The sequence below is a fragment of the Pterocles gutturalis genome, unplaced genomic scaffold (assembly GCF_000699245.1).
Source record: "Pterocles gutturalis isolate BGI_N339 unplaced genomic scaffold, ASM69924v1 scaffold16311, whole genome shotgun sequence".
In the NCBI taxonomy this organism is placed as follows: domain Eukaryota; kingdom Metazoa; phylum Chordata; class Aves; order Pterocliformes; family Pteroclidae; genus Pterocles; species Pterocles gutturalis.
In genome coordinates this window covers 36449-59496 of record NW_010098157.1, presented here as the reverse complement: position 1 = coordinate 59496, position 23048 = coordinate 36449, and the positions used below count along the sequence as shown (strand labels likewise).

The window sequence follows — 23048 nt, the reverse complement described above, 5'->3', positions numbered from 1 at the left end:
TTTTTTTTTTTTTTACATCGTCAGTGCATTTTTATATTGAGGAACGCTAAAGGGGCTCTATTTTTCTGTAGTTGTAGCTAAGGATGGGCTGCCTTCTGTGTCCTGGAGTCTCTGGGTGCTGCCCGTGGTTTGTAGTCTTCGCCAGATCCAAAATCTATTGTGTCATGATAGTTTGTAAATTCCTGAGGTAACGGAAACTCCTCTGTTGATGAATGAGTTCTGTGTCCAAACACTCTCTCTTGCAGCTCAGCAATATCGTTTCTGATGTCAGCCATCATCAGCAATAGGAAGTCAAATGAACCTGGTGGGCCCTGCAGTCACAAGGCATGGTCATTAATAATAATCCACTTCACTCTCATAGTTTTCAAACAGGTTGATGTAACTGCTTCATATCAATTGCCAGAAGTTAACAGTATGTTTTTGAATCAACTTGCTCAGGAAAGAATTTCCAAAGAAGACAAATGATTTTGCAGACAGAGCCTACATTTACAAGATGCTCAGCCCTTATGTTACTTAACAATTCCTTTGCTGTATCTGCTTCCTAAGAGTATTTTGACACCTCATGGGAATAGAGGAAATAAATATTTTTTCCCTGTGTTCTTTCTTATTAAAATGATAGAAATTACATTATTGGAATGACTAATCAACAAATAATTATTATTTATTAAAAAAAATTCAAGAATGCTGGTATTTGGAAGGTATCTTTTCAGTATGGTAACCTTGCTGTTATCTGTCACTTACTAAATATATTGGTAAACACAATGCAGAGAGTATCCGTCTGGTTTTATCTCATTTTAGAAAATCATAATTTCTTTTTAGCTGACTTCACACTTAATACTGAGGACACACTCTTAAAAATCCATTCCACCAATGAGAAAACACCATAAGAAATAAATTTATAAACAATTTCACCTAAAACCAGATTGTAAATACTCATCCTTCTCCTGATGACTTGCCCAAAGTCTGTAGCTTCCCAAATCCTAGAGAGAGATGAGGGCAGGATTTTAAAAGGTTCCAGGGATCAAACTCCCATTTGGAGCAGTGGCTGAACTGTACTAACTAGCACTCTGTGTGGGATCTCATGCCTCTGTCTTCTGAGGACGTCCCACTGCTGTCGTAGGGCAGAGGTGCACTTAACGGCTTTCAGTGTCACACCCAGCAAGTGAAGAGGTGACGAGGTGTGTAGGCAAAAACACTTGGACAAAGCCAGGTAATTACTTTCTTTCCAATAACATTTTCTGTACATGTAAATAATCTTTCACTGTGCTCTTGACACAGGAGAGGGTTGTTTTCTTGTTTTTTTTTTTTCCTTTTGGCTGACCTGTTGTTAGTAGTCAACATCACTCTGTTGTGGAAAGTCCTCCTGTGAGCAATACTTACAGGTATGCCCTTTGGTCCTGGTGCACCTCGCTCCCCCTGTAATCAATACGACCTTAGTTAGTTTGCTGTCACTAAAGGAAACAAAAAAAAATCACAGTTTGCCTCTACAGACTCACTATCTCCAGATCAAGAGCCATCATCTTAATGCTTGCTTGGAAAAAGAAAGTGAAAGTGAAAGAGGAACGCAAGGAAATTGCTGATGATTCTAGTGGGAGCAGAGCAGGGCACTTCTGATATTTCTCCTAGACACTAACAAGCCAACCAGTTACAAGAATAAATTCACAAAAGAGCAGTCTAATGAAACGGGCTAAAGCATTAACAGCTCTTCATGGAGAAGCCAAAAGAGCTGCAGAGAAATGAAAGAAGGCTGCTTGATAGATAGCCTAGCAGAGCTATTTGCAAGATTTAAGGAATGGCAGGCACAAAATAGCAGAAGGAAGACATGAAGGGATGGGACATTTTAAGGTTAGCAAAAGAAATGAGATGGTAAGAGGGTGTGACTATAAGTGTATAGAGGGTCTCTCTAGCAAGGCTGCACTTCACATGTGCATGTGCACACATTATGGAAAACAGTACCTCTCCTCACCTTGCTACCATCTCTCCCTGGGGCTCCTGGCGGGCCCTGCAAGAGAAAAGAAAGTGTTCACAAGGACATTGAGAAGTTGTGGAGCTAAGGCCAGCTATGCAATGCATGACGGGAGATGAGAATACTGACCACAGGGCCCCGTCTGCCCTGCTTAATATGTGATATGTCTGGAGATGGGCCCATAGGTCCCATTGATCCACGAGGGCCTGGCTGTCCGGGAGGTCCAGGTGACCCAGGAACTCCTTGACTCCCCTTTGGTCCTGGAGCCCCTGCAATCGACAGCAAAGGTTACCTAGCATGGAAAGCCTTCAAGACACTTCATCAGTGCAAGCATTGGGGACTGACCCATTTTTGCCCTAACACACCCAAATCCACAATGACACAGCCAATACAGCAGTCATCTGGGACAATATTAATCGTCACAGTAGCTACAAGAGATGTTCACAAAACAATTAAACCATGTGTATACAAAGAAGCCAAAACTGCCACTGCTGGGTGGTTAGGGACACAGACTGGGAATGAAAAGAAAAGCAGAAATGCCTCATTTTCACAGAAAGAAGAACAAGTCACATTTGAGGAACATTTCATAAAAAGAAAGCCTCAGAAAACTCATGAGAATGTTGGGTTGAAGGCATCTACATAAATGGCACAGAAGCAAGCCCTGGTCAGTCATGGGTTGCACTCTCTTTTGCCCAGTATGGTAGCCAATGTCTTAGGGGCAAAAAAGGCTCTGTTCTTCCATTTTGCTTTATATAATTTTCGGTTTCTGCTTGTTCAGCAGAGAATCATAGAATCATAGAATCTTGGTTTTTAGGAAGCACACAGGCAACAAAGCATATATTTAGCTCAAGAGAAAAACTATGAAATGCAAAACAGAAAATCAGACACCTGAAATGACATTTGCACAAAATAAGGACCATTGAAGTGTCAGTAGCTGAATAGCTTTATAATTAGAGGGGAAAGAACTTTTCTTTATACTGAAGGCATGCGGAAGACATAGAAAATGAAAGGCGGAGAGTAAAAAGGGTTCAGCGGGACAGAATATGTACAGTTAGGGTTTTCAAAATTAGTAAAATCAAGTTTAGTGAGAACCTCTCAGACTCCTCCTGAAGACCCTGCCACACTGTTTCTAATGGCAAGGTGGAGGACGTGAACAGGGATAGTTTTCAAGCAGAATAGACAATTCTACAGTACCTTGGACAGCTCTGTCATGGGGAAGCCAGATGGGAGACATGCAGAGTCAGGCCTACGTTAGAGAGATTGCAAGGCGACGCGCACTGTACGTTTCAGAGACCGATGCATAATCTCTAACTGCATTGTCCTTGCACTTATGATATACTGAAGACTGAAGATACTCATCCTCCAAGAAAATGAGATAGACTCAAAAACCAAAGCAAGACTGCAGAAGTGATCATAAATAGGGGGCAGTTCAGGCAGTAAATCAAACCTCATAAGGAGTACCTGCTAGTCATCTGTAAGAACATTCCTGAAACCCAGCGCAATGCTAAAATTTCTTGTATTTATCATTAACCAAAATTAGATCTGCATTCAACAGAGTGTGCTGCAGGTTACAAGATGTCTGGTTTAAGTTGGAGCTTTAGGAACTCTCTGCTTTTCTAACTGTTTCAACCTATACCTTAGCAAAGAAGGTGTGAGTGGAGTTTTACTTTTCTTTTCAGATTCCTTTGAATCTGGAACATACGTAAACCCAACAAAATGAGTCCTTGCAAAATAGAACAGTTGTCACAAACCCCTGTAAACTGAAAGTACATTTTCTGCTCTAGTAATGACAGTGAGCTAAAGCAATAGGTACTCCTGAAATGAAATGGCAAATGTTTTTAAGACAGAGTTAAAACACAGGAAAGGACAACTGAAGCAGGTGAGATATCCCAGGGAGAGGGAGAAATACAGGACAAACACAGCTTGCACGCCAAGAAACACACGGAAACTAATGGATGACGTTAGACAGTTGGCAGAGGCTGACCATAATGACCATAAAGGTTTTCTGTTTAAATTTAGCACAAATGCAAATATAACATTAAAATAAAAAAGTGAGACACAGGAAATTCTATCACACTGAAAGATTGAAGCTTATAATTTTTATTCATGGCACTGCTGCACATTCACATCCCTCTTGTCTTTATCTTACCTGGAGGGCCTTGTTGGCCAGGCTGGCCTGGGGGGCCAGGGATATACGCATTAGATGCAAGCACTTTTTCACCAGTGATTTGCTTGCTAAGGTCAGCAGCATTATTTGGTAGCAAAGCAACCTGCCAAAACCAGAAATCACGGTAAGCTTTTCATTGTTCATCTAAATAAATTACATTCTTGGTTAAGCTTTCATGTGGACAAACTGTGCATTTAAATACTTCATTGAAATCATCAGAAAAAAATATGACTGTTGAAGCCTATGATAGCAGTTACTCCTAAGCTGGCCAACTTGATTCTTTTCAAGTGTGGACATCAAGATTTCTTGAAGCTCCTGCCATATTTTGTGGTCCCAAGGAAAACTGGCTCCCTGACCCTGCGATGGGACCTCCTTACAGGTAGTCAGAACTAGCTGGAAGGATGGCTGGGGGACACTTACTCTCACCTGTACATCTTTCTGACCAACCACTTTGCAGGAATCTGATGAGAAAACATTGTCATGGAGAGTAGCAGTCTACAGTGCCTTTCCACAGGATGTTTTGGGTGACCCATGGAGACAAGTGAGGTTTTGCAGAAATGGTACCCTCCTCTGTCTTCCATACATGGGTGTCTTGAGTGTGTGTTGCATGAGCTCTGGATAGGGGATCCTAGAGATGATCCACACTTCAGGTATCGTCTACCCAGGTCATCCAGGCTTGAAAGATGCCACATGAAAAACATGACACTATTTGATTTTAAGGCATTTGTTAATTCTGGTACTCTCCCTTCCCTGGAACCAGCACACTCATAGGAATGCTGATGTTTACTGTAAGGCTGTTCACCTTTCAAGTCACCATGGAAATACTGCATGTCAATCCAAATGGAAGGTAGGAGAAATTCAGGAGATTCACAGCAAGCAGTTGTCAAAAACTTACATCTCATAACTGTTTGGATCTTCATACGAAACCTCTTTTTCCTTATTTGAATTTTCCACTATTAATTTACTATCCTTTCTCAGGACAATATTTGCTCAGATATTTAAGTTCTCAGTTGCTGCCCAAGCCCCTAACTTTTCATGGGTTTCAATGAGAGCCCCAAATCCTTTGTGGATCTGGCCTTTTAACCATAGTATTTAACCCAACAGATTTGGATCTGCTCTGCATAGAGACACAAAGCTGAGGTAAGTGGGAATGTAAGAATAATTCCACACTGTGGTTTAAAATGTCATTATCCATTACATCAAACGTTTAATTATCTAGTAAACATTAATTTTCACAGATTGAATCTACTTAATAATTAAGCATATTTAGAAATATTCTGCAAACTTTTAGTCTTTCAAGAGACAGCTGAGGGAAGATGGCAAACTGGTCTGCAGTGAGGAAAGAAGTTTATTAGCGGTGGGTGGTTGCATGTAGAGTTGGGAATTTTGGTCTGCCAAACAGAACTGAAGAGCTGTTTCAGCAATACTAGGACAGATCTATCCCTGGGTCATCTTTGTTGCTCCCTGAATGAATTTGTCTCACTGGATAATTTGGTGCTGGATTCTGCAACACTTCTGTGGGAGAGCCGCATTGAATAAAATACATGATGACTTCTGCTGTCTGACAATGCTTTTAATCAGCTATTTGGAATTCCCTGCACTGGACTGTTCTCAAGACTCCCAACTTGTTTCTGTAATTATTTGATATACACCCTCCTGCCCTTAGTGCAAACCTAATGTTTGCAATGCACAGAAGAAAAAAGATGTTACTCACTTACAGTAAGTATTATAACTGGTCAAATTTCTGCTGGCAAACAAGTTATTAGTTAAGAAGTGCACTTTAAGGGCAGACAGTGCTGCTTGCAGTTTGGGGTTGGATGCACAGAACAGTTCTGAAGGAAGCAAAAGTGAGGAAGAAAAAAAAGTTATAGAGATGCTCAGACAGTTCCTGGTGGCATTTCCAAGACACCAGTTTGGTTTTTCAGACTGGAATTCAAAATGTGATAACAGGAATACAAGGATTTATCAGCCATTTGTGACTTGGGTTATGGAGAGCATTGCTATTCCAAAGACAAGATGACTGCACTAAAGGCAAATTAAGGGACATGACAAGTCTTACAAGAATTTGGTAGAGTCACTCCACTCCCATAGAAATCAATGGCTGGATGAGGTCAGCATTTCACAGAAGCCCCACAGGGTGTTTCTTATATGCTTATTCCTATAAATCTGCTCACATAGAAAATGGGGATCCAGCACACCCGCTGCTCTGGGCTGGCCTGTCATCTTTGGTTTTCCAGAGAAAAACATCTGCTTTCTTTACCAATGACCCAGCAGCTTTCTTAGCCAACACTCCAGGCATTGCAGCGCAGACCAAAGCATGGGACTGCTGAAGATAAAGGGCTACTCCATGGGTCACAGCACCTTACACCTGGGGCTGAAAAGGAAAATTCATTAGCTGTGGACTCTCATAGCCACACTGTCCGGGGACCAGCATGAGGAGGTCCACTGGCTGGCTCTGGTCAGCACACTGCAAAGTTTTTTTTTCCTGGCAGTGCATCCAGGACCAGAACAGGGTCCTGGCTGGATACAAAGGGAAGGTTGCAAGGACCACCATGCTGCAAAACTTCCACTATGTGACACAAATCAACCAAGGGCCCTGCAGTGCCAACGCTGCCATGCTAAAACTGAGACACAGAGTTAAATCCTGTGACTATTTGAGAGCATTATATTTTTCAGGCAGTTTTTGTGAGAATTTTTCAGTGTCATCAGTGTGGCCACAGGTGAGTGACAGATTAATTGATGTCATCTTTAGAGCTTGTACTTAAATTTCTGACCAGATCCTATTTTGGGGATCTACTGGTATCCCAGCTGATAAGCAGACGTCACTTAGTATATAGTCCCTGCCATGAATAGTCTTTGGGTTATATTGCAAATGGCCAGGCTGGAGTAAAAAGGTGCATTTAGTAGCAAAGACTCATCATAAAGAGGTTTTGGAAGTGTATTCTTTTCTGTTACTTAAATATTGACCTGTTCCTGCCAGCAAGGCTGTTGTAACAACTAAAAAAAAAAAAAATCACATAGCTGCTGTGAAAGCATCTACACATGCTTCCCCACTGAGTCAGCTGGACTTGAGGCATACACTAGGAGTGCCAAAATACCCAGGCTCTGGTTTAACTCACTGCTCTTTGATATCTTCTGGCCAGAAAATGGTTGTTACATACACTAGGGCCAAACCATGTGTTTTTGATGTTGACTCACATTCTCTAATGATTGGCTAAATTCACTGGCCTAATTTCTATTTCACCTTTTAGCTGAACCAGGATCCTGGTCCAGAGTGACCTTGGCTTTCTCCATCCACAGCTCCAAATCTTAATGGCCTTTGGAAAAATTTTTTTTTTCCATGTGCATGCAAATATTACTGAGGGAAAATTTTAAAGACAGTAGTAGAAACAAGACTTCGATATGTTGCATGCTGCATCTGGGGTTTTGGGTAGTTTCTAGGAGACCTGGGCTTTAGATGACTTTGACAGTGCTTGACAGGAGTGATGTGGAACATAGCTTTCTAATTAAGATGTTTAAACACATCTGTGCAATAGGATCTAGCTTACTTGGTTTGGTTTTTTTTTTTTGTTTTTGTTTTGTGGGTTTGTTTTTTTTTTTTTTTTTAATTGTTATCTCTGTGTGTCAGCATGTCAGATATCTTTCATCCATTTTTTCAGCTCTCCACACTTATTCCTTCTGGCAAGGTCTGAGATCAACCAAGGACTGCCCACAGCCCCCTGTTGTATCAGGACAGTGCATCTCACTGGATGACAATGCAAAGTGACTTTCTGTTCCTGATCCTAGCACTACCCTGTCCTGGATCTGGAATGGATGTTGCAATCCTCCAAAAATATATTGGTACCATCTCCAGAGGCAGCAGGACGTGAGTTCACCCCTGTCCTTTCCTAAGGAGACACGAAATCACACCTCCCACTTCCAGAAGCATACCCCAGGTTACAGTTGTAGGGCTTGCTGGACTGAATCCTTCACAGGCTCTTCTGATAAACATAATTTTGCATAAAGTTCATAAAATCTGAAAGCCTTAACTGCAAGACCGAAGACTCATTCCCATAAACTGTCTGGCAGACAGAAGTTAATTTTTCTGTGCAAAAAAGAACAGCTTCAACAAGATATTGAGAAGTGTCCTCCCCCAAAGAACTTGGCCACAGGGAGCAGCTGGTGAAACATGAAGGTTCATGTCTCCCTGGGCAGAGAAGCAGCATGAGGCCAGATCTCCTCTCAGCGTGGACAAAGGGTCTCCTCTCTGTGGAGTAAAAAATGCAGAAGGTATTGGAGACCATCTCTTCCAGCTCTGTGTGAGTCACAACCTAGTGGAATCCCTCTGAGGATGCTGAATAGATCAAGAAGTCCCACTAGGAAGATGCTTGGGGGAAAATTTAGGCTATGGACCATGACGGAACTTGGCTATGAGGTCAGAATGATCTGCTTAGTTTGGCTTCTGAACAACAAGTGCCCACAGCAACAGGTATCAATGGTGCTAGTTGTCCAGGGTTGAGTTTTGAACACAGGCACCTAACAGTGGAAGTTAGAAACCGAAAACTTTCCATTAATTCAGGCCATTGGTTTCCACCAATTCTTGCAGCCAACAACTTGGCCAACAGCATGACCCAGATCTCTCCCTGGGGGTCAGTGCAAGCCTACTCAGCATCATGGACTGCATCTGGACAAACAGCCACTCAAAAGCATGGATCCATTTTTAACCTGTTTGCTACCATTTGTTTGAAAAACAGAATTTCCATCACACCTGAAATTCTGTCACTTCTGCATTTGTCTTCATGCTGATTCAGAAGGAAAACATATTTTGAGATTTTAGTGATAAAGCGTATGTCAAACCTCGGTGTATTTAATTTTAGTGAAGTAATATAAATTACATTGAGTGAATAACATGCGATGTAACAAGTGACTATACCAAATTGTGTTTTGACAAAATGAAAGTAGATGAGCGGCCTGGGTGAAATAATTACAGCATGTCAACATGCATTGCTGAGAAGATGCTTGCAGAACATTTCCATTTGAGAAAACTTGAATGTTCGAAGGAAATGTCATCAGAAAAGGCATTACACCTGCACCCCTGCACTTGGCTGTCCAAATCCTGGGCTGGGTCTCTGGGTTATTTCAATCCTACCCAAGTACAAAAGGGGGCCACATATAGAAGCAATTAAAGGCCAGGGGAAGTTTTTAAGTACATTATTCTCTCCTTACAAGGACACAGGTGAAAACAAAAAAGCTTTGGGCTGAGACATTTTCTCTTTAAAAAAATCAAAGGTAATATATCTGCTAGTGATTTTTTTGTCTAGCCACACACCTCCTATTTGGTAAGAATCATGTATTGGCACTCTATTAATGCAAAATCATGTTCTCCCATGTTCCTGCATCTGCAAAATGCCTTGCGCTTGCATACACTAAAGGTGGATCAAGTCCAAAGTCCTGTGCATTCAAAATTAAAGAAAAGATGCAGCCAGTGCAAATTGCCAAGAAACCTGGGCTCAGACTGGGATGGGCATTTGCCAGACTATGTTACCACAAGCTTGGTAACACAGCTCCACCAGCGAGGGTAGCAATCTGCTTACAAGCAATACATAAGAAGAAGAGATGCTGTTCCTAGCTGATTTTAAAATATGTTGCCATCATCTTTATGGGCACAAGACCCACATGGCAGTTACAGCTCCAGACACTTAAATTTAACCTCAGTTGTCATAGAACATGCAGGTCTGGTAAACACATGACTGATCAATGTTCATACCTTTTGCTTCAGTTGTAAAACCGTTTGCTTTATTTGATGAAATTCCTTACAAGAGGCACAGCATGTCCCTGATTTCGCTACATTTTCAGATTTCTCAGGAAGTGCAGCTGAAAAAAAGCAGTTTACAATACAAATATAAAGATCCAAAGCAAAGTAATTAATAAAGTGATTGCAAAAGCAACTTGAAGGTTGTTATATTTCTCCAAATTGTGAAGAGAAGAGAGAATCTTGCCATTATTCATGCTTTGACTGTGAATTGCTATGGAAAGCTGAAAACCTTTGCAGGGACAGCTCTGAGCTCAATTTTAAAGCAGCTGTTTCCAGTTAATAGACCACAAAGAATTTCTTTTTTTAATACCTGAAAAAGTTTACACCTCTTCTTTTATCTTTGTATGTAGGGTAGACTAACCCTATAGATCTGAACTGATTCACAGTCCCCCATAGGGCAAATTTTCATATGTTATACATTACAGTAAAATCTCTCACAGTATGGTCATTTCATTCACTCTGCACAAACTGCTCTTTTTTATCATCATGGGTTACTCCTCCATGTGCTGGAATCAGCCTGAACAGAGATGGGGACTGAGATTAATGACAGGGATTTAAATACACACAAGAGAAAGGGTCACACCTGTTGATACTATGCATGAATGGGATCTTTTTAGGAATCCATTAAATGACTCAAACTGTACGAGATACTGCAAATGTTATTTTTTGCCCTTCTCCTGTTCTCATAAGCAGTGAAGCACTTCTGCATCACAAACAAACAAGCACTGTTTTAACAAATGTCTGCTTAATGAGAAATGTGGTTTCCAAAACACAGGGTGACACATACTGGCAAACTCTAGGTGAGCTTTTTTTTCTTTCACATATAGTTGTTGAGAAGCATCAGGTGTATTGAGGCCCCACACTTGATATGTGGCCTTGTACAATGTTACCTGGAAGGGTTATTGGACACGTTTGAACACTGACCATTCAAAGCATGCCCCATAATGGAAGAACTCTGCAGGTACTCCTGGTTAAAGCCAAAATCTTCAAAGAAGATCAACTACAATGTGCTTAGGTATTGTATTATACTTCTCACTTGGGCACACACTTACAGGTTCTTCATCTTTTCAGAAATGTGTACTGATTTTGAAAATATCTTCATAATTTTAAATAAAAATGGAACTTTCTAATACTAAAGATATTATGTGGTACTTCAAATGTTTGCAGGGTCCAGTAAGGAACATTGCACCCATCAGATGGTCATCTATGGACCACCATTGCACAAATTTAGGAAAAAATGGATATGTTTGGATTTAGTCCATTGGATATAGTGCCACGTCTGCTTGCTTTTAGAAGACAATCCAGGAGTGCAGCACAGGCTGAGATCTAGCCAGGTGGGAAGCAGATCTGTGGAAAGGAACCTGGGGGTCCTGGTGGGCAACAAGCTCAATATGAGTGAACAGTATGCTGCTGCAGCAATGAAAGCCAACAGGATGCTTGGTTGCATCAACAAGGGCATCACCAGCAGAGATGAAGAAGTCGTTAGCCCACTCTACTCACTGCTGGTCAGGCCGGCCACACCTGGAGTACTGTGTTTATTTTTGGTCCCCAGTATAGAAAAAAGATGTGGACAGGCTGGAGAGTGTCCGGAGGAGGGCCACAAAGATGATCAAAGGACTGGGAAGCCTGCTCTATGAGGAATGGCTGAGAGAATTGGGTTCATTCAGCCTTGAGAACAGAAGGCTTAAGGGAGACCTTATCACCACGTTCCAGTATTTAAAGGCTGGCTACAAAGAAGATGGAGACTCCCTTTTTAAAAGGAGACACATGGAAAAGACAAGGGGAATGGCTACAAATCACTCTGGGGACATTCCAGCTAGGCACAAGAGGAAAATTTTTCACAATAATGACAATAAGCCATTGGAATAGTCTCCCCAGGGTGGTGATGGATTGCTCAACATTGGACACTTTTAAGATTCAGCTTGACAGGGTGCTGGGCCATGTTGTCTAGAGTCTTTTGCCACAGAAGGTTGGACCACATGATCCTTGTCTTCCTTCATTTTATGACTCTATGAGTCTGTGTAAGGTTTATTTCTCTTATCTCCTAATCAGGTAGGGGAGGGCTGCAAGGGCAAGGTGCTAGAATGACCAGCAGCAGTAAGACACTGGTATTAGTGCTGAACTGATTGGAAGATTAGGAGGCAAAGGCTTGGGGTTTTCCCCACTCATCAGCAGTTGAGTTCCCACAGATGCAGTTCTCTGGCATTACAATAACCCATTATATTAATCTTTATTTTATTTAGCATTGTTATGGCAGTAAGCACGCTGCTCTTCCAAGCCCTTTCTGGTAATTACCAGCACACAGCTTGGTTTTCTTTCTGTACAGTGTTCAGATGGCTCAAAGATTTAAGGCCACAAGGTACTACTTGGGGTTTTCTGATTAACTCTACATACCATATAATAGAATTTCACCAAATTGCAGCTATGCTGGCTCCAAGACTATTTGGCCACAACACCTCCCAGAGAGACTCCAGCCTTTGTGTGAAGATGCCCGATTACGCAGCATCCGCTAGTTTCCCCACTGCAGTATTTCTAACGGTAATCCTTTTGCCTTTGACCTCTTCCAAACCCTCTTTGCCCATAAGTCTTTTTCTGATAGATCAAAGAATCTGCAGCACACAGGGGTTTCTCCCTTAAAAAGGAATTGATATGCTGTAATCAAGACATATCTTGATATTTCTATAAGGTATGTTTGCTCTTGACCACAAGTCACTATTGTGGTTCCCTCATGGAGTTTTGCCTCCTCTCCAATTTTTCATCCTCCTTTATAAAAATCAGTGTTTTGACATGTCCACTTTTGGACCTGTGTAGGATGCACATATATAAAGCCATTAGAAAAAAATGCCTTTTTTTTTTTCAAACTCCAATAAAATTTGGGTTTGGTATTAGTCTTAACCAAAATTTCTTTTAATAGTTATCTTACCAAATGAGTTCCTTCATAACGTGCACACATTGTGTTAAGAAATGTTGCTGAAAGCAACATACAGTCATAGGGAGAAACTGCCAGAGCCTCCGCTATTCGAAATCAAATGCAATCCCACTAGAATCAGTGGAATTACGTGCAGATTAAGAAGCAGTGAATTTGGCCTCATGTTTCATTATAAAATCCCATTTATCTTCCAGAAGGATGTGGTATAGGGGGCTGACAAGAACAGATAAAACAGGGCTGTAACAATCCATGGAGATGAATGCCGGACGGCGGGGGTGGGGGGGGTTTTTTGGGGGTCAGCTAATGTTGGGAAATATCATACCAGTGAGATTTCTGCAAATCCAGTTGGATTGACTTGTCGGAGGAAGAAGGCCAACAGCATCACATAAGTGCGGATGAGCTGTGTCCCAGGAGAGAGGTGGAATCCCCCTAACTCATACCAGACAGAGGTGATGATTTGCCCAGGGAAGGAGTCATCCATCAAACATTTGCTCTACCCCCATCTGATCCTGTATCAGCACCAAATTATGAATAAAGCCAGAATAAAGCATGGATAAAGCCAGAAGCTGCCTAGGACAGGCCAGAGGTGGCAGGAAGCAATTAGACGGGGCCACACACGTGTGGTGCAGATATGAAGGTCACCTACCAGGGTCAGTTGGGCCAGCACTGAGCAAGGCCCTTACATAGCCTGTTTCCATTGCACAGACCTACACCAGGAAGCTAAAGTTATTTCAGAGAAGACTTAAACCAGACCCATTTTATGAAGGCTTTCCAAAGCAGGAAGTCTATGTCATGCGTAACGTTGCTGTCCTGACAGAGGTCCTTTCATCTCAGCAAGCTACCGGTAAGCCCCATGGCACCTATCGATAAGAGATCTGCCTGAGGGAGTGATGTGTTTTCTTTGCATGTGCTTGAAGACTCTGACTTGCTGATGCTGGAAGAGAAGGAGATGCTGGTGGGGGAGAGCTCTGCAGGGAGCTCTGCTGCGGGCAGGCTTCGCATGGAGACTGTTGAGTTGATCATCTGTGTTGTATTATCTGGGCTCAGCCTGCTAAGATGGTTTCGTGTGCCTACTTCAGCAAGGGTAGCTGTATTGTCTCTGTCAAATGCAACATGACTGTGGATGCAGGAAAAATGCTCCCTATTCTTGTGCCCACTCACAAATCCAAAGCTCTCAGTCAAGCCCACTTATAGAACCAAAAAGTGTCTGGATTGCAGCCTTCAGGCATGCCACAATGAAAACATGAATAGTATCTCCTGGGAAACATGCAACATGGTTAGAGCTGGAGAGGGATACATGTGTTTTCATGTCTCTCACACTAAATTTAAAAATAAAGTTTTAAAATGTAGCTCCCGATACCATGAAAAGCAAATAATCTGTTTATTAGGTAGCCATTCCAGTGCAGATGTGATGCTCTTTGGGGTGGTGCAGGGCTGGGGCTGACCACGGGGTGGTGTGTTGCTACAGCTGGTTCCTCAAGGCTGCCGAAAACCTTGATTTTATTTGGTATAAGCTATGGACACAAGCTGTGTGAAACAGCAATGGCCAACTCCTCTTTCCTTTGCACCAGGGGTCTGTCAATTAGTAACATTAACCTGAAATACAATAGGGTAACATAGCAGAAAGTGTCCTTCTCTGCTTCGCACAGCTGATTTGGGAAATGTCTTGAGAGATGGTATTTCATTCCAGATTTACTACTGGAACTGACGTTTTTTATGTGCCATGTAGCTTCAGTATAAAATTCATGCTTTTCATATATCAGAATTATTTCCACAGCCTTGAATATTTTGAATGGTTGTTTATCCTGAATGCTTTGGACATTACTCTGTCAGGAAATTTGAACTAGCCAGAGGAAAAGTTAATTAACAAAACTATTTGCAAGGGGATTATACAGGTTATGTCTCTTTCCTTTATGGCCCCCACACACTTATAAGGAAAAAAAAAAAAATTTGAAAACTACATGGAACAACTAAGTTAATGGAGTGGCTCCAGTTACACATTTTCAGAGGAGAATCAAAATTATAAATTGTCTGGCCATCCAGCCGGATTTGGAGCATCCAATGATACATGTGTTCAGGCATTAACTGATGAACCTATGGTAAGTCACCATTCATCAAAACAGGGTTGTTTGTTTTTTTTTTTTTTCCAGAGCACAGGTTGTTCTCTTTATCCATTCTTTTTAAATTGTCAAATCAGTATTTCATCTGCAGTACTCTAAATGCTGTAATTTAATAACGGGGATGAGGTCAGAAACTTTAAAATCATCTATACAAAGCACACATATATACTTTGAAACCAACAGTGAAAAGCAAGAAGCAGCCCTCACTTTTACCCCTTTCCCATCACGTTATTTGCATTAAAAAACAGAAAATATCTGACCTCAGTCACGAGACACACAAACTAACTGCATGTCAGCAGAATTCAGTGTTACTCAACGTAATTTAGCAATTGATTTAAGCAATGCTTGAAAAGTGTGTGGAATTCCCAGGCACACCTTTTCTGAGCCTCTGAGTGCCCAGAGGCACTAACCACCCAGGCCAGGGCCCTTTGCTAATCTCAGATGTAGGCATGTAAATACAAATTAAAGTTGCTGAAATTAATTTAATTAACAGATGAAATTAATGAAGGCTTATAAGGGTCAGCATCTGGCAGATTTTTTTTCCTATGTCTCCTGAGCCTGGACCACAAACAAGGTATAATCCAGGCTGATATGGGAGCAAAATACGTCTTTTAGCAGATGGATCTAGCAGAAACAGTCTAACTGAAGCTACAACAGCGAGTTTCACTGTTCAGCCACTCTGCCTCTTCGGGGGAAGATGCTTTCTACATCCTTCAATGGACTTGTTTTCTTTCTTTACAGATGTGACTACTGATTTACTGCTCTGTGTGTGCATGTCATAAACCAGGGGGGAGGAGGGTGTGCAGCAGGACTGCTTCACAGGTGCTCAGGTGCCCAGGAATAATCTGTGCTCTCCAAGCGCATCAGCTACATCCCAACTTCAGACCCCCAGCTCCAAGTGTAGTGTCGGGAGCAGTTCCTCTTTATGACAGATCAACCTTTTAGATGACCCTTCAGCCCAGGGCTTTAAGCCCCCACTAGCATATACCTTTATCTCCTTTGGTGCATGTCTTGCCATCCTCCTCCCGGGTGTAGCCTTCGTGACACTCACACCTATAGCTGCCCATGGTGTTGACGCAGATCTGAGAGCACAGCGTCCCATTGCTGGTGGCACACTCATCGATATCTGGAGAGGAGCAAGAGTTCAAAATGTCCTACAGTCAGAGGTTTCAGACCTCAAACACAATAAAAGACTTCCTTTAAAGGTATCAGAAGATTTTGTGGTTAAATAAATGAGTAATTGTAGCTCTGCTGGTGCTCTGGGCTGGAGCTCTGTGCAAACTGCACTATTGTTATTAACACACCTAGCACTTTATCGGTGAACATTGACCATTTCTTTGCATTGAAAAGCCGACAGGCAAAGCTTGAACCTGCAAACCATGGCTCCCTGTCACAGCAAACCACACCGGGCAGAGCAGGACTAGCCACACAAGGACCACATGTAAATGATCTTATTCCTGAATTAGATACTGGCCACCTGAATCAAACCCCAAGGATTTATTTTCATAATTAGGCACGGTTATAGTGCTTTGAGGGTTATGGTTAGAATCATGTCCCACACCTCAGGCCAAAACCCCAAATATGGCTCAAAACCTGCAAAAGGAATTAATAAGGGGAAAATTACATCAGCTCAACACTTCAAAGAGTTTGGGTGCATGTGTCTTGTTTTAGGTATTACCTCCTAGTAATTTCAGGAGCGTTTAGATCTCTTAGTTCTGGAACCAATCCTTAACATAGTTAAAAAACACATTTCTTCTGTAAGAGTAACAAGACTAGGAAAGCTTTCAGATCTAAAGTGACTCCTAAAAGACCTGAGGGAGCAGGATGCATCATTAACCCATGATAAGATCAACACACGTGTCTACCCACCAAGGCAGTAAGGCTTCTCTCTGTTCCTGTGCCTCTCCCGATCATAGCGGTACCCAGGGTAGCACGTGCATAAGACTCTCCCAAAGTTATCTGTGCACTGTTGTTCGCAAGGAGCTTCGGCACAGACATCATAGTCTAGGGAGAGAAAAATATGTTTAGGAAAACACCAATGGGAGTAGCTGGATGATACTTTGACAGCAAATATTTCACCACTCTGATAATTAATAAAGTCAAGTTACACTGTTTTTAAGGACTGAAGGAACCTAGAAATACAACATTCATAAGATATTAACATAGTAAAATTGTAATTACTAATCACAGCTTTACAGTAGCTGCATCCCTGCCCTGCCAGGGGCTGGATTTGGCCCCTGGTGTCAGGCTGGTGACAGGGCTGGGGAGAGATGGGCAGCTCCTGGCCATGGGTGCAAGGGCTTTGCAGCGCCCTGGGGAACATCTGCCAGGAGAAGAAAGGAGCTGAAGCAGCATCTAGTCTCAAAACCAGCTGAGGCATCCTCTGCTGAAGGCTGGATTTTATGCCAAAGCAAGTGGTGGTTTCTGTGATCACTTCAGAGGAATGTCGTCCTGCACACAGCATCTACGTGGTTGTCACTGAGACCCTCCAGTGACTGGGTACTGGGGAGCCACAGCATTTTTTTTTCCAGACCAAATACATCCAAACTGAGTTCCCAGAAATGCACTGTTTCCATATATACAGTATAAAATAATTAAAACCCAAGCTCATTACTGACTCACACTACTGACTAGCAGACATCTTTGGGTATGATGATTTTTCCAAACGATTAAAAAGAACTAACAGATGGCAAAGCAAGTGAAACCACATTTGCTGTATGGAGTATATAGAGCCATGTGTAGCCTTGGCAGTAAAAGTGATGGTGTGCCAGGGTACAGAAAAGTGCCAAACAAGACTTACTAAGCTGCTGTATATCACATCAGAGCTGCTTAGACTGAAATATTCTACTGTAATGGTGCTGAGCATTTCCTCCCTTGTGCTTGTCACCTTTTGAATAGCAGGCATCCTTTCCTTCCTTCTCCCTTCACAACTGTGTTGATTTTAACTCTTGAAGCCTGCCTGCAGCGCTGTGGCAGTAAATGGCAGTGTGAGGACTCCCGCCAGGAATGAGCATTGAACAGTGCAGAGCCTTGCACAAACAGGGAAGAAAAACATGGCCCTTGCCTTCAAGCACGGTCAGCCTTGGGGCTGGTTTGGGCTTTTTAGGTGATGCTGGCACTGTAAACTCCCATTACATTTGGCACTGCTAAATAGTCCCAGATATGAAGCGTTAGTGATGTTTTTCCTGGGCACAGTTGCAATTTTCATTTTCCACTGAACTAAGATGAGACAGAGAACAGGCTTGTATGCCCAGCACTGAGCTGCACATGCCTGCTCCTTCTGAGCATGCCAAACATGCCACCCACGCAGATGCTGGATTTGGCCTGTGCCATGTTCAGCCTGTTCAGAGCAGAGGCAAAACGAGCTATGTCCTCCCTGCGCTTCTGTGAATAGATGTACCCTAATAAAATCATCATGTTCCACCACAAGCAGGATTAACTATGTGTAAACCTTTCCCAATAGACATTAATCTAACCTGTACTTAGAAATCCTTGAGGGATGGAGATGCCCCACCATCATGCAGTCTATTCCCAAGATTAAATATCCTGGCAGATAGAAAGCTTTTTACTCATATCTAATCCAAACTCCCCTTATAGCCATTTAAGCTCATTATTATTGTCCACCATGAAGAACAGTTTACTTTCAGCAAGTTTTCACATACCTAAAAACTGTTATCATGTCTCCCCTCAGCCTCCTTTTCTCTAGACTAAACAACCCTAGTCCTTTTTAATCTTCTCTCTTTTGCCATATTTCATGTAGCTACTCTTTAAACACGTTTTTAGCATTCATCTTAACAGAGCTCCATCAAGACCATTGCTTCATTTACTTTCATACAAAGCTAGGAAAGGGTCCAGGAGGTGGAAATCTGGTGGTTCCCACACACTCAACCCAAGTCATACAGCAGCTGTGGGCAGGTTCCATGTTACGGAGATGTGCATCCCCAGGGCTTTGGTCCCACATAGCACGACTCCATCAAGAACAATCTTCACAACAGGGATGAAATAGGGCAAAAGCTGCAGCACCACCTTTGCATGCTCTGCAGAACTGAGACTCACATGCTCTCCTGTGTTCAAGCCCCTTGTCTGCCAGCCCAGCTTAAGAAAGGTGGTTTGAGGATGAATCAAAGCCACATAGTGAGGATCAGGCTGTTCCAGACTTTAGGAAAATATGTAAAAACAAAGCAGAATAACAAATATCTCTATGTATATTTCAATTAAGTCAGGAATGACAATACAGCATGGAAAGCTATACCAAGGAAATTTCTAAAATAGCATTTGTGAGGAAAGAGCAGATATGACTAGTGTTTGCCTGTCATAGAATACTTTGCTATGAATTAATTCTCAGCCAAGAAACTCAAGTAATAAGCCAGTGATAGGGAGGGTGCTCTCCAAAAGAAGATGTTTCAAACTACAGCTGTCCCTGCTTTACTCTTGGTGATGCCACAAGTCAGGACCTGGTTGGAACTGTGAGTATCCAAAGCGAAGAAGGAGATCATTCTGGAGAAAAGGGTGAGGAGCTCTTTTTTTGAGCTGCTTCGCTGGTCAGGTGGAGCAAGAAGAGATGCTACAGGAGGAATCAGACATACAAAGCAAACTTCTCTCAATGTTTCCTGAGGATCATTGCTCCCTGCTTCTGCAGCTGAAACCCAGAACGAGAAGGTGAGTCCAAAGCAAATGAAATGCAGAACCCGGGGGCACGGACCCATACTGGACTGCACTGATTTCCATTTCTTTTCAAGGGCAAACGTGAAATAACAGGACAGAAACTAAGGATGGACATGGACAAAGACACAACCCTTTGGGAAAGCATCTGTTTAAATAACAGCTGTCTGAGAAGGAGATTGGTGTCTTCCTGAGGCAGCCATAAGAGGGTGGACAAAAGAGGGTCTATCCCAACCCTCCTCCTTGCAGCCACTGCTAAATCGCAAAGAAGACCGGGCGGGAACTACTTCTCACGGCTTTGACTTGCCAGTACAGGATTAAAAGGTGCAGATGTGCTCTAATAAACTCACATCTGTAACGTATTTATGTGCCTGTGTCGAGATCAGCATTTCATACAGCTACTCTGTCAAGATTATGCCAAAACAATGCGTGAAGAGCCAAGTGATGTCTTGAAACAGAGTAAGTGAAATGAGTGCTTCACTGAATCATGTTTCTTGTCCCTCTGCTGTTGGCCCATGATCATCTCAGATGTTATAGCAATTGCTGTGGCCTCTGAAGTTCAAGGCAAAATATAGATCGAGCTGGAAAAAGGGGAGTGGAGATACAATGGGAGAGAAGCCACAGCTAGTAGAGAAAAGCAATTAGTGTCAGGAACTCTCAGGTTACTGAGATGCAGTTAACAGACAGGATTAAGCAAAATCAGTGGGTACATAATAAGACCTGCTTTCATAATCACCTAAAACTTCAAGAGATCAAAATTAGAAGTCTAAAATAATTGATTGCCATGCTCCCATTTTATTTTTGCTCCTATTACTTCTCCTGCTGTATCCATTATATTTGCTGAATAACCAGCATATAGAATTGTGCACAATCCATAGGAAAGCTGGAGACAAGACTGTTGAGTCCTGACTTCTTTCAACCCCAAAAGGATTCAGGGCTTCTGCCTCCTATGCACATAACAGCCTTGTACAACACAGCGCAACCACCTCCTCCAAGCATCCCTCTTGCACTGCAGCTGCCATCTTGTGCCACACACACCAAGACAACTCACTGCAAAACCACAAGGTGAGGAACTCCTTGAGCATCGATTTCATCCAAACCCTACCCAGTTCTTCTGGACTCGGGCTGGCAACATAAGCTTTTTCTTTGCAAGGAGAGGTAAATGCATAATTCCCGTTTTGAGAAGATGTGGGGTTTGTTTGTTGGTTTTGTTTTGGTGGGTTTTTTGTTTTGTTTTGTTTTGTTTTTGGCAACCGGTGTTCTAGTGTTTCCAGCCAACAGCAAAAAAGATATAAGTTAAAAAAAAAAAAAAAAAAGCAGTAGGATCAGAGTTTGGGTTATAATCCCTCTTGGCTGGAGGCTGTAACTTAAAAACCAGCTGACTCTCTCAAGCATGTTCATTTCTCTTATTTCTTTTCAAAACATTACCATCCCAAACTGTGAAAACTCTCAGGTCAACTCGAGGCTTTCCATATGTCATCAAATAGAAGGATGTGTTACCATAAACCAAATTTTTAACCTGCTTTTTGGAGCAAACAAGGTTTATTGGCTTGTTGCCTTTGGCCATTTGCTTCTGCCTTACAGGTCCTCTTCTCCTATAACTTCAGAGACAATTTCATCTGAATCAGGCACAGCAGTGGGTGTGATTGAAAAAGTCACATTGCTACTGCTCACATCAAGCCATCACCTGGGTAGACCCAAGAGAGGCCTTCCCCAGGTTAAGGCAGGCAGAGCTCAGTCTTCTCCTAAATGAGATCTCATTCCAGCAACCTCTAAGCATGAGGACCCTGGTATTGCCTTTGCAAAGCATACAGACAGCTCTTCTCTGCCAGGAGGGGATCCTTCCCTCTTCACTACTGCATGAACTACCCCCAGTAATTCTCCATCTCTGTCTGCCCCTGGTGATAAAGAAGCCATTCCCACAACCTGGAGAGATGGTGGAAGAGACATGCCATTTAAAGATGCTCTCCCCTTGCTGACATCTTCAGGAAATAGGTAACTGAAGGCAGGACTAACTCACCAAGTCACCTGCTCCCCATGCACTTACAAACCAAATTGTCTGTGCCAGATCCAAGACAAAAGCCATTAGCCAGGAAAGATGTGCTCCTGGATGCACGGAGGGCTCGTGCGTACCTAGCCAAGAGCAGAATGCACCCCTCTGTTTGCAGGAGGTCATGGTACAAGATCTGTGCAGCCACATGTACTTAGGGGAGGATCAAGGCTTGGCATGCTAAGTGAAACTTTTGGAAGATGCTCATCTTTTTATTTTCCCAATAATTTATTGGAAACAGTTCCACCACCAACACATGAGATATGTCTTGAGTCTGTGGTTATATTAGTATACTCTCACAAACCGGCAGTGCAGAGAACAGGGCAAAGAGGGAAAGAAAAATGCACAGGGACATGAAGGGTAAGAACAGTGAAATCACATACCTTCAGGGATGCACTGTCCAAGAACAAACTTATAACCCTTACAGCATTTTTTCCTGAAAAACAATAAAATAAATAAATAAGTAAATAAATAAATAAATATATTCTCTAAAGGTTGGTGCTGCCTTTAAAAAAAGTCACAGGTAGATCATGGATGTGATGAACCAGACAAGATGCAGATCCTGAGCTTTGCAGTTGGAAGTATCTCAGCATTTAAAGAATGCAACATGGAAATCCATCATGCAGTCCATGGGGCATTTTAAATGACAGCATGGCCAGCTGCTTCAGGAGCCTTGGGCTGAGTACCCCAATGCTGACCCACTCAACATCCCAAGTAATTTCTGAAAACCCTGCTTCCTTAGGTTGAAAGGATGCAGCCCACCTTGGTGCTGTCCATATACACAACTCAGGTCATAATTCTCATGATACAGTGAAGGGTGTTTTCAAACATCTGTCATTACAATGTAAACTTGCAGAAGGGGGTAAGTCTCAGCAAGGAGTACACACAAGATAAATGTTATCACTCATTTCTCATCTTTTCATAAACCTGGAAGGTGATAGGTGAAGTATATTGGGTATTTCAACTGGAGCAAGGCAGAGTGTCTTATACAGGCAGGGGAACAAAACTGCAGTGAAGAGTCAACAGGATCAGACACTTTTTTTGTGCCCATCATACGAACAAAGTCTGAGTGCTGAGAAATTAATGTTTCTTGTATGCTGACCTGTAGTGACATTTAGGTATTCAGCTATATCTGCTTGTTTGCTTTCTAGGCAGCAAACCACAGCAAGTCACCAGGACTGCCAGCAGAGCTGAGGAGGCTTTACAAAGGGCTGTGTCCCTTATGACCTCCCAGAGCTACTTGCTGCAGGGGCCTGGTGACCTTCAAAAGGTCCCGGGGTGGTGGCTACCAGGACTGCTGCAAGAGAAGCAAACTGCTGTTCATGCCCCTACATGAGTCTGGGGGAAAAAAACCTGAGTA

At 42.5% G+C, this 23048-nt stretch overlaps 1 protein-coding gene across 1 annotated transcript; it reads right to left on the bottom strand.

Annotated features, from left to right (window-relative positions):
• Positions 1-77: 77 nt before the first annotated feature.
• Positions 78-22124, bottom strand: CCBE1 (collagen and calcium binding EGF domains 1; the record flags this gene model as incomplete). The annotated part of the gene is made up of 10 exons (XM_010087985.1): positions 78-311; positions 1381-1416; positions 1967-2002; positions 2096-2235; positions 4116-4236; positions 9880-9972; positions 15112-15122; positions 15965-16102; positions 16846-16980; positions 22072-22124. Coding segments are annotated over 10 exons (997 nt in total), but the record flags the coding sequence as incomplete, so codon positions are not given.
• Between the last annotated feature and the right edge of the window lie 924 nt (positions 22125-23048).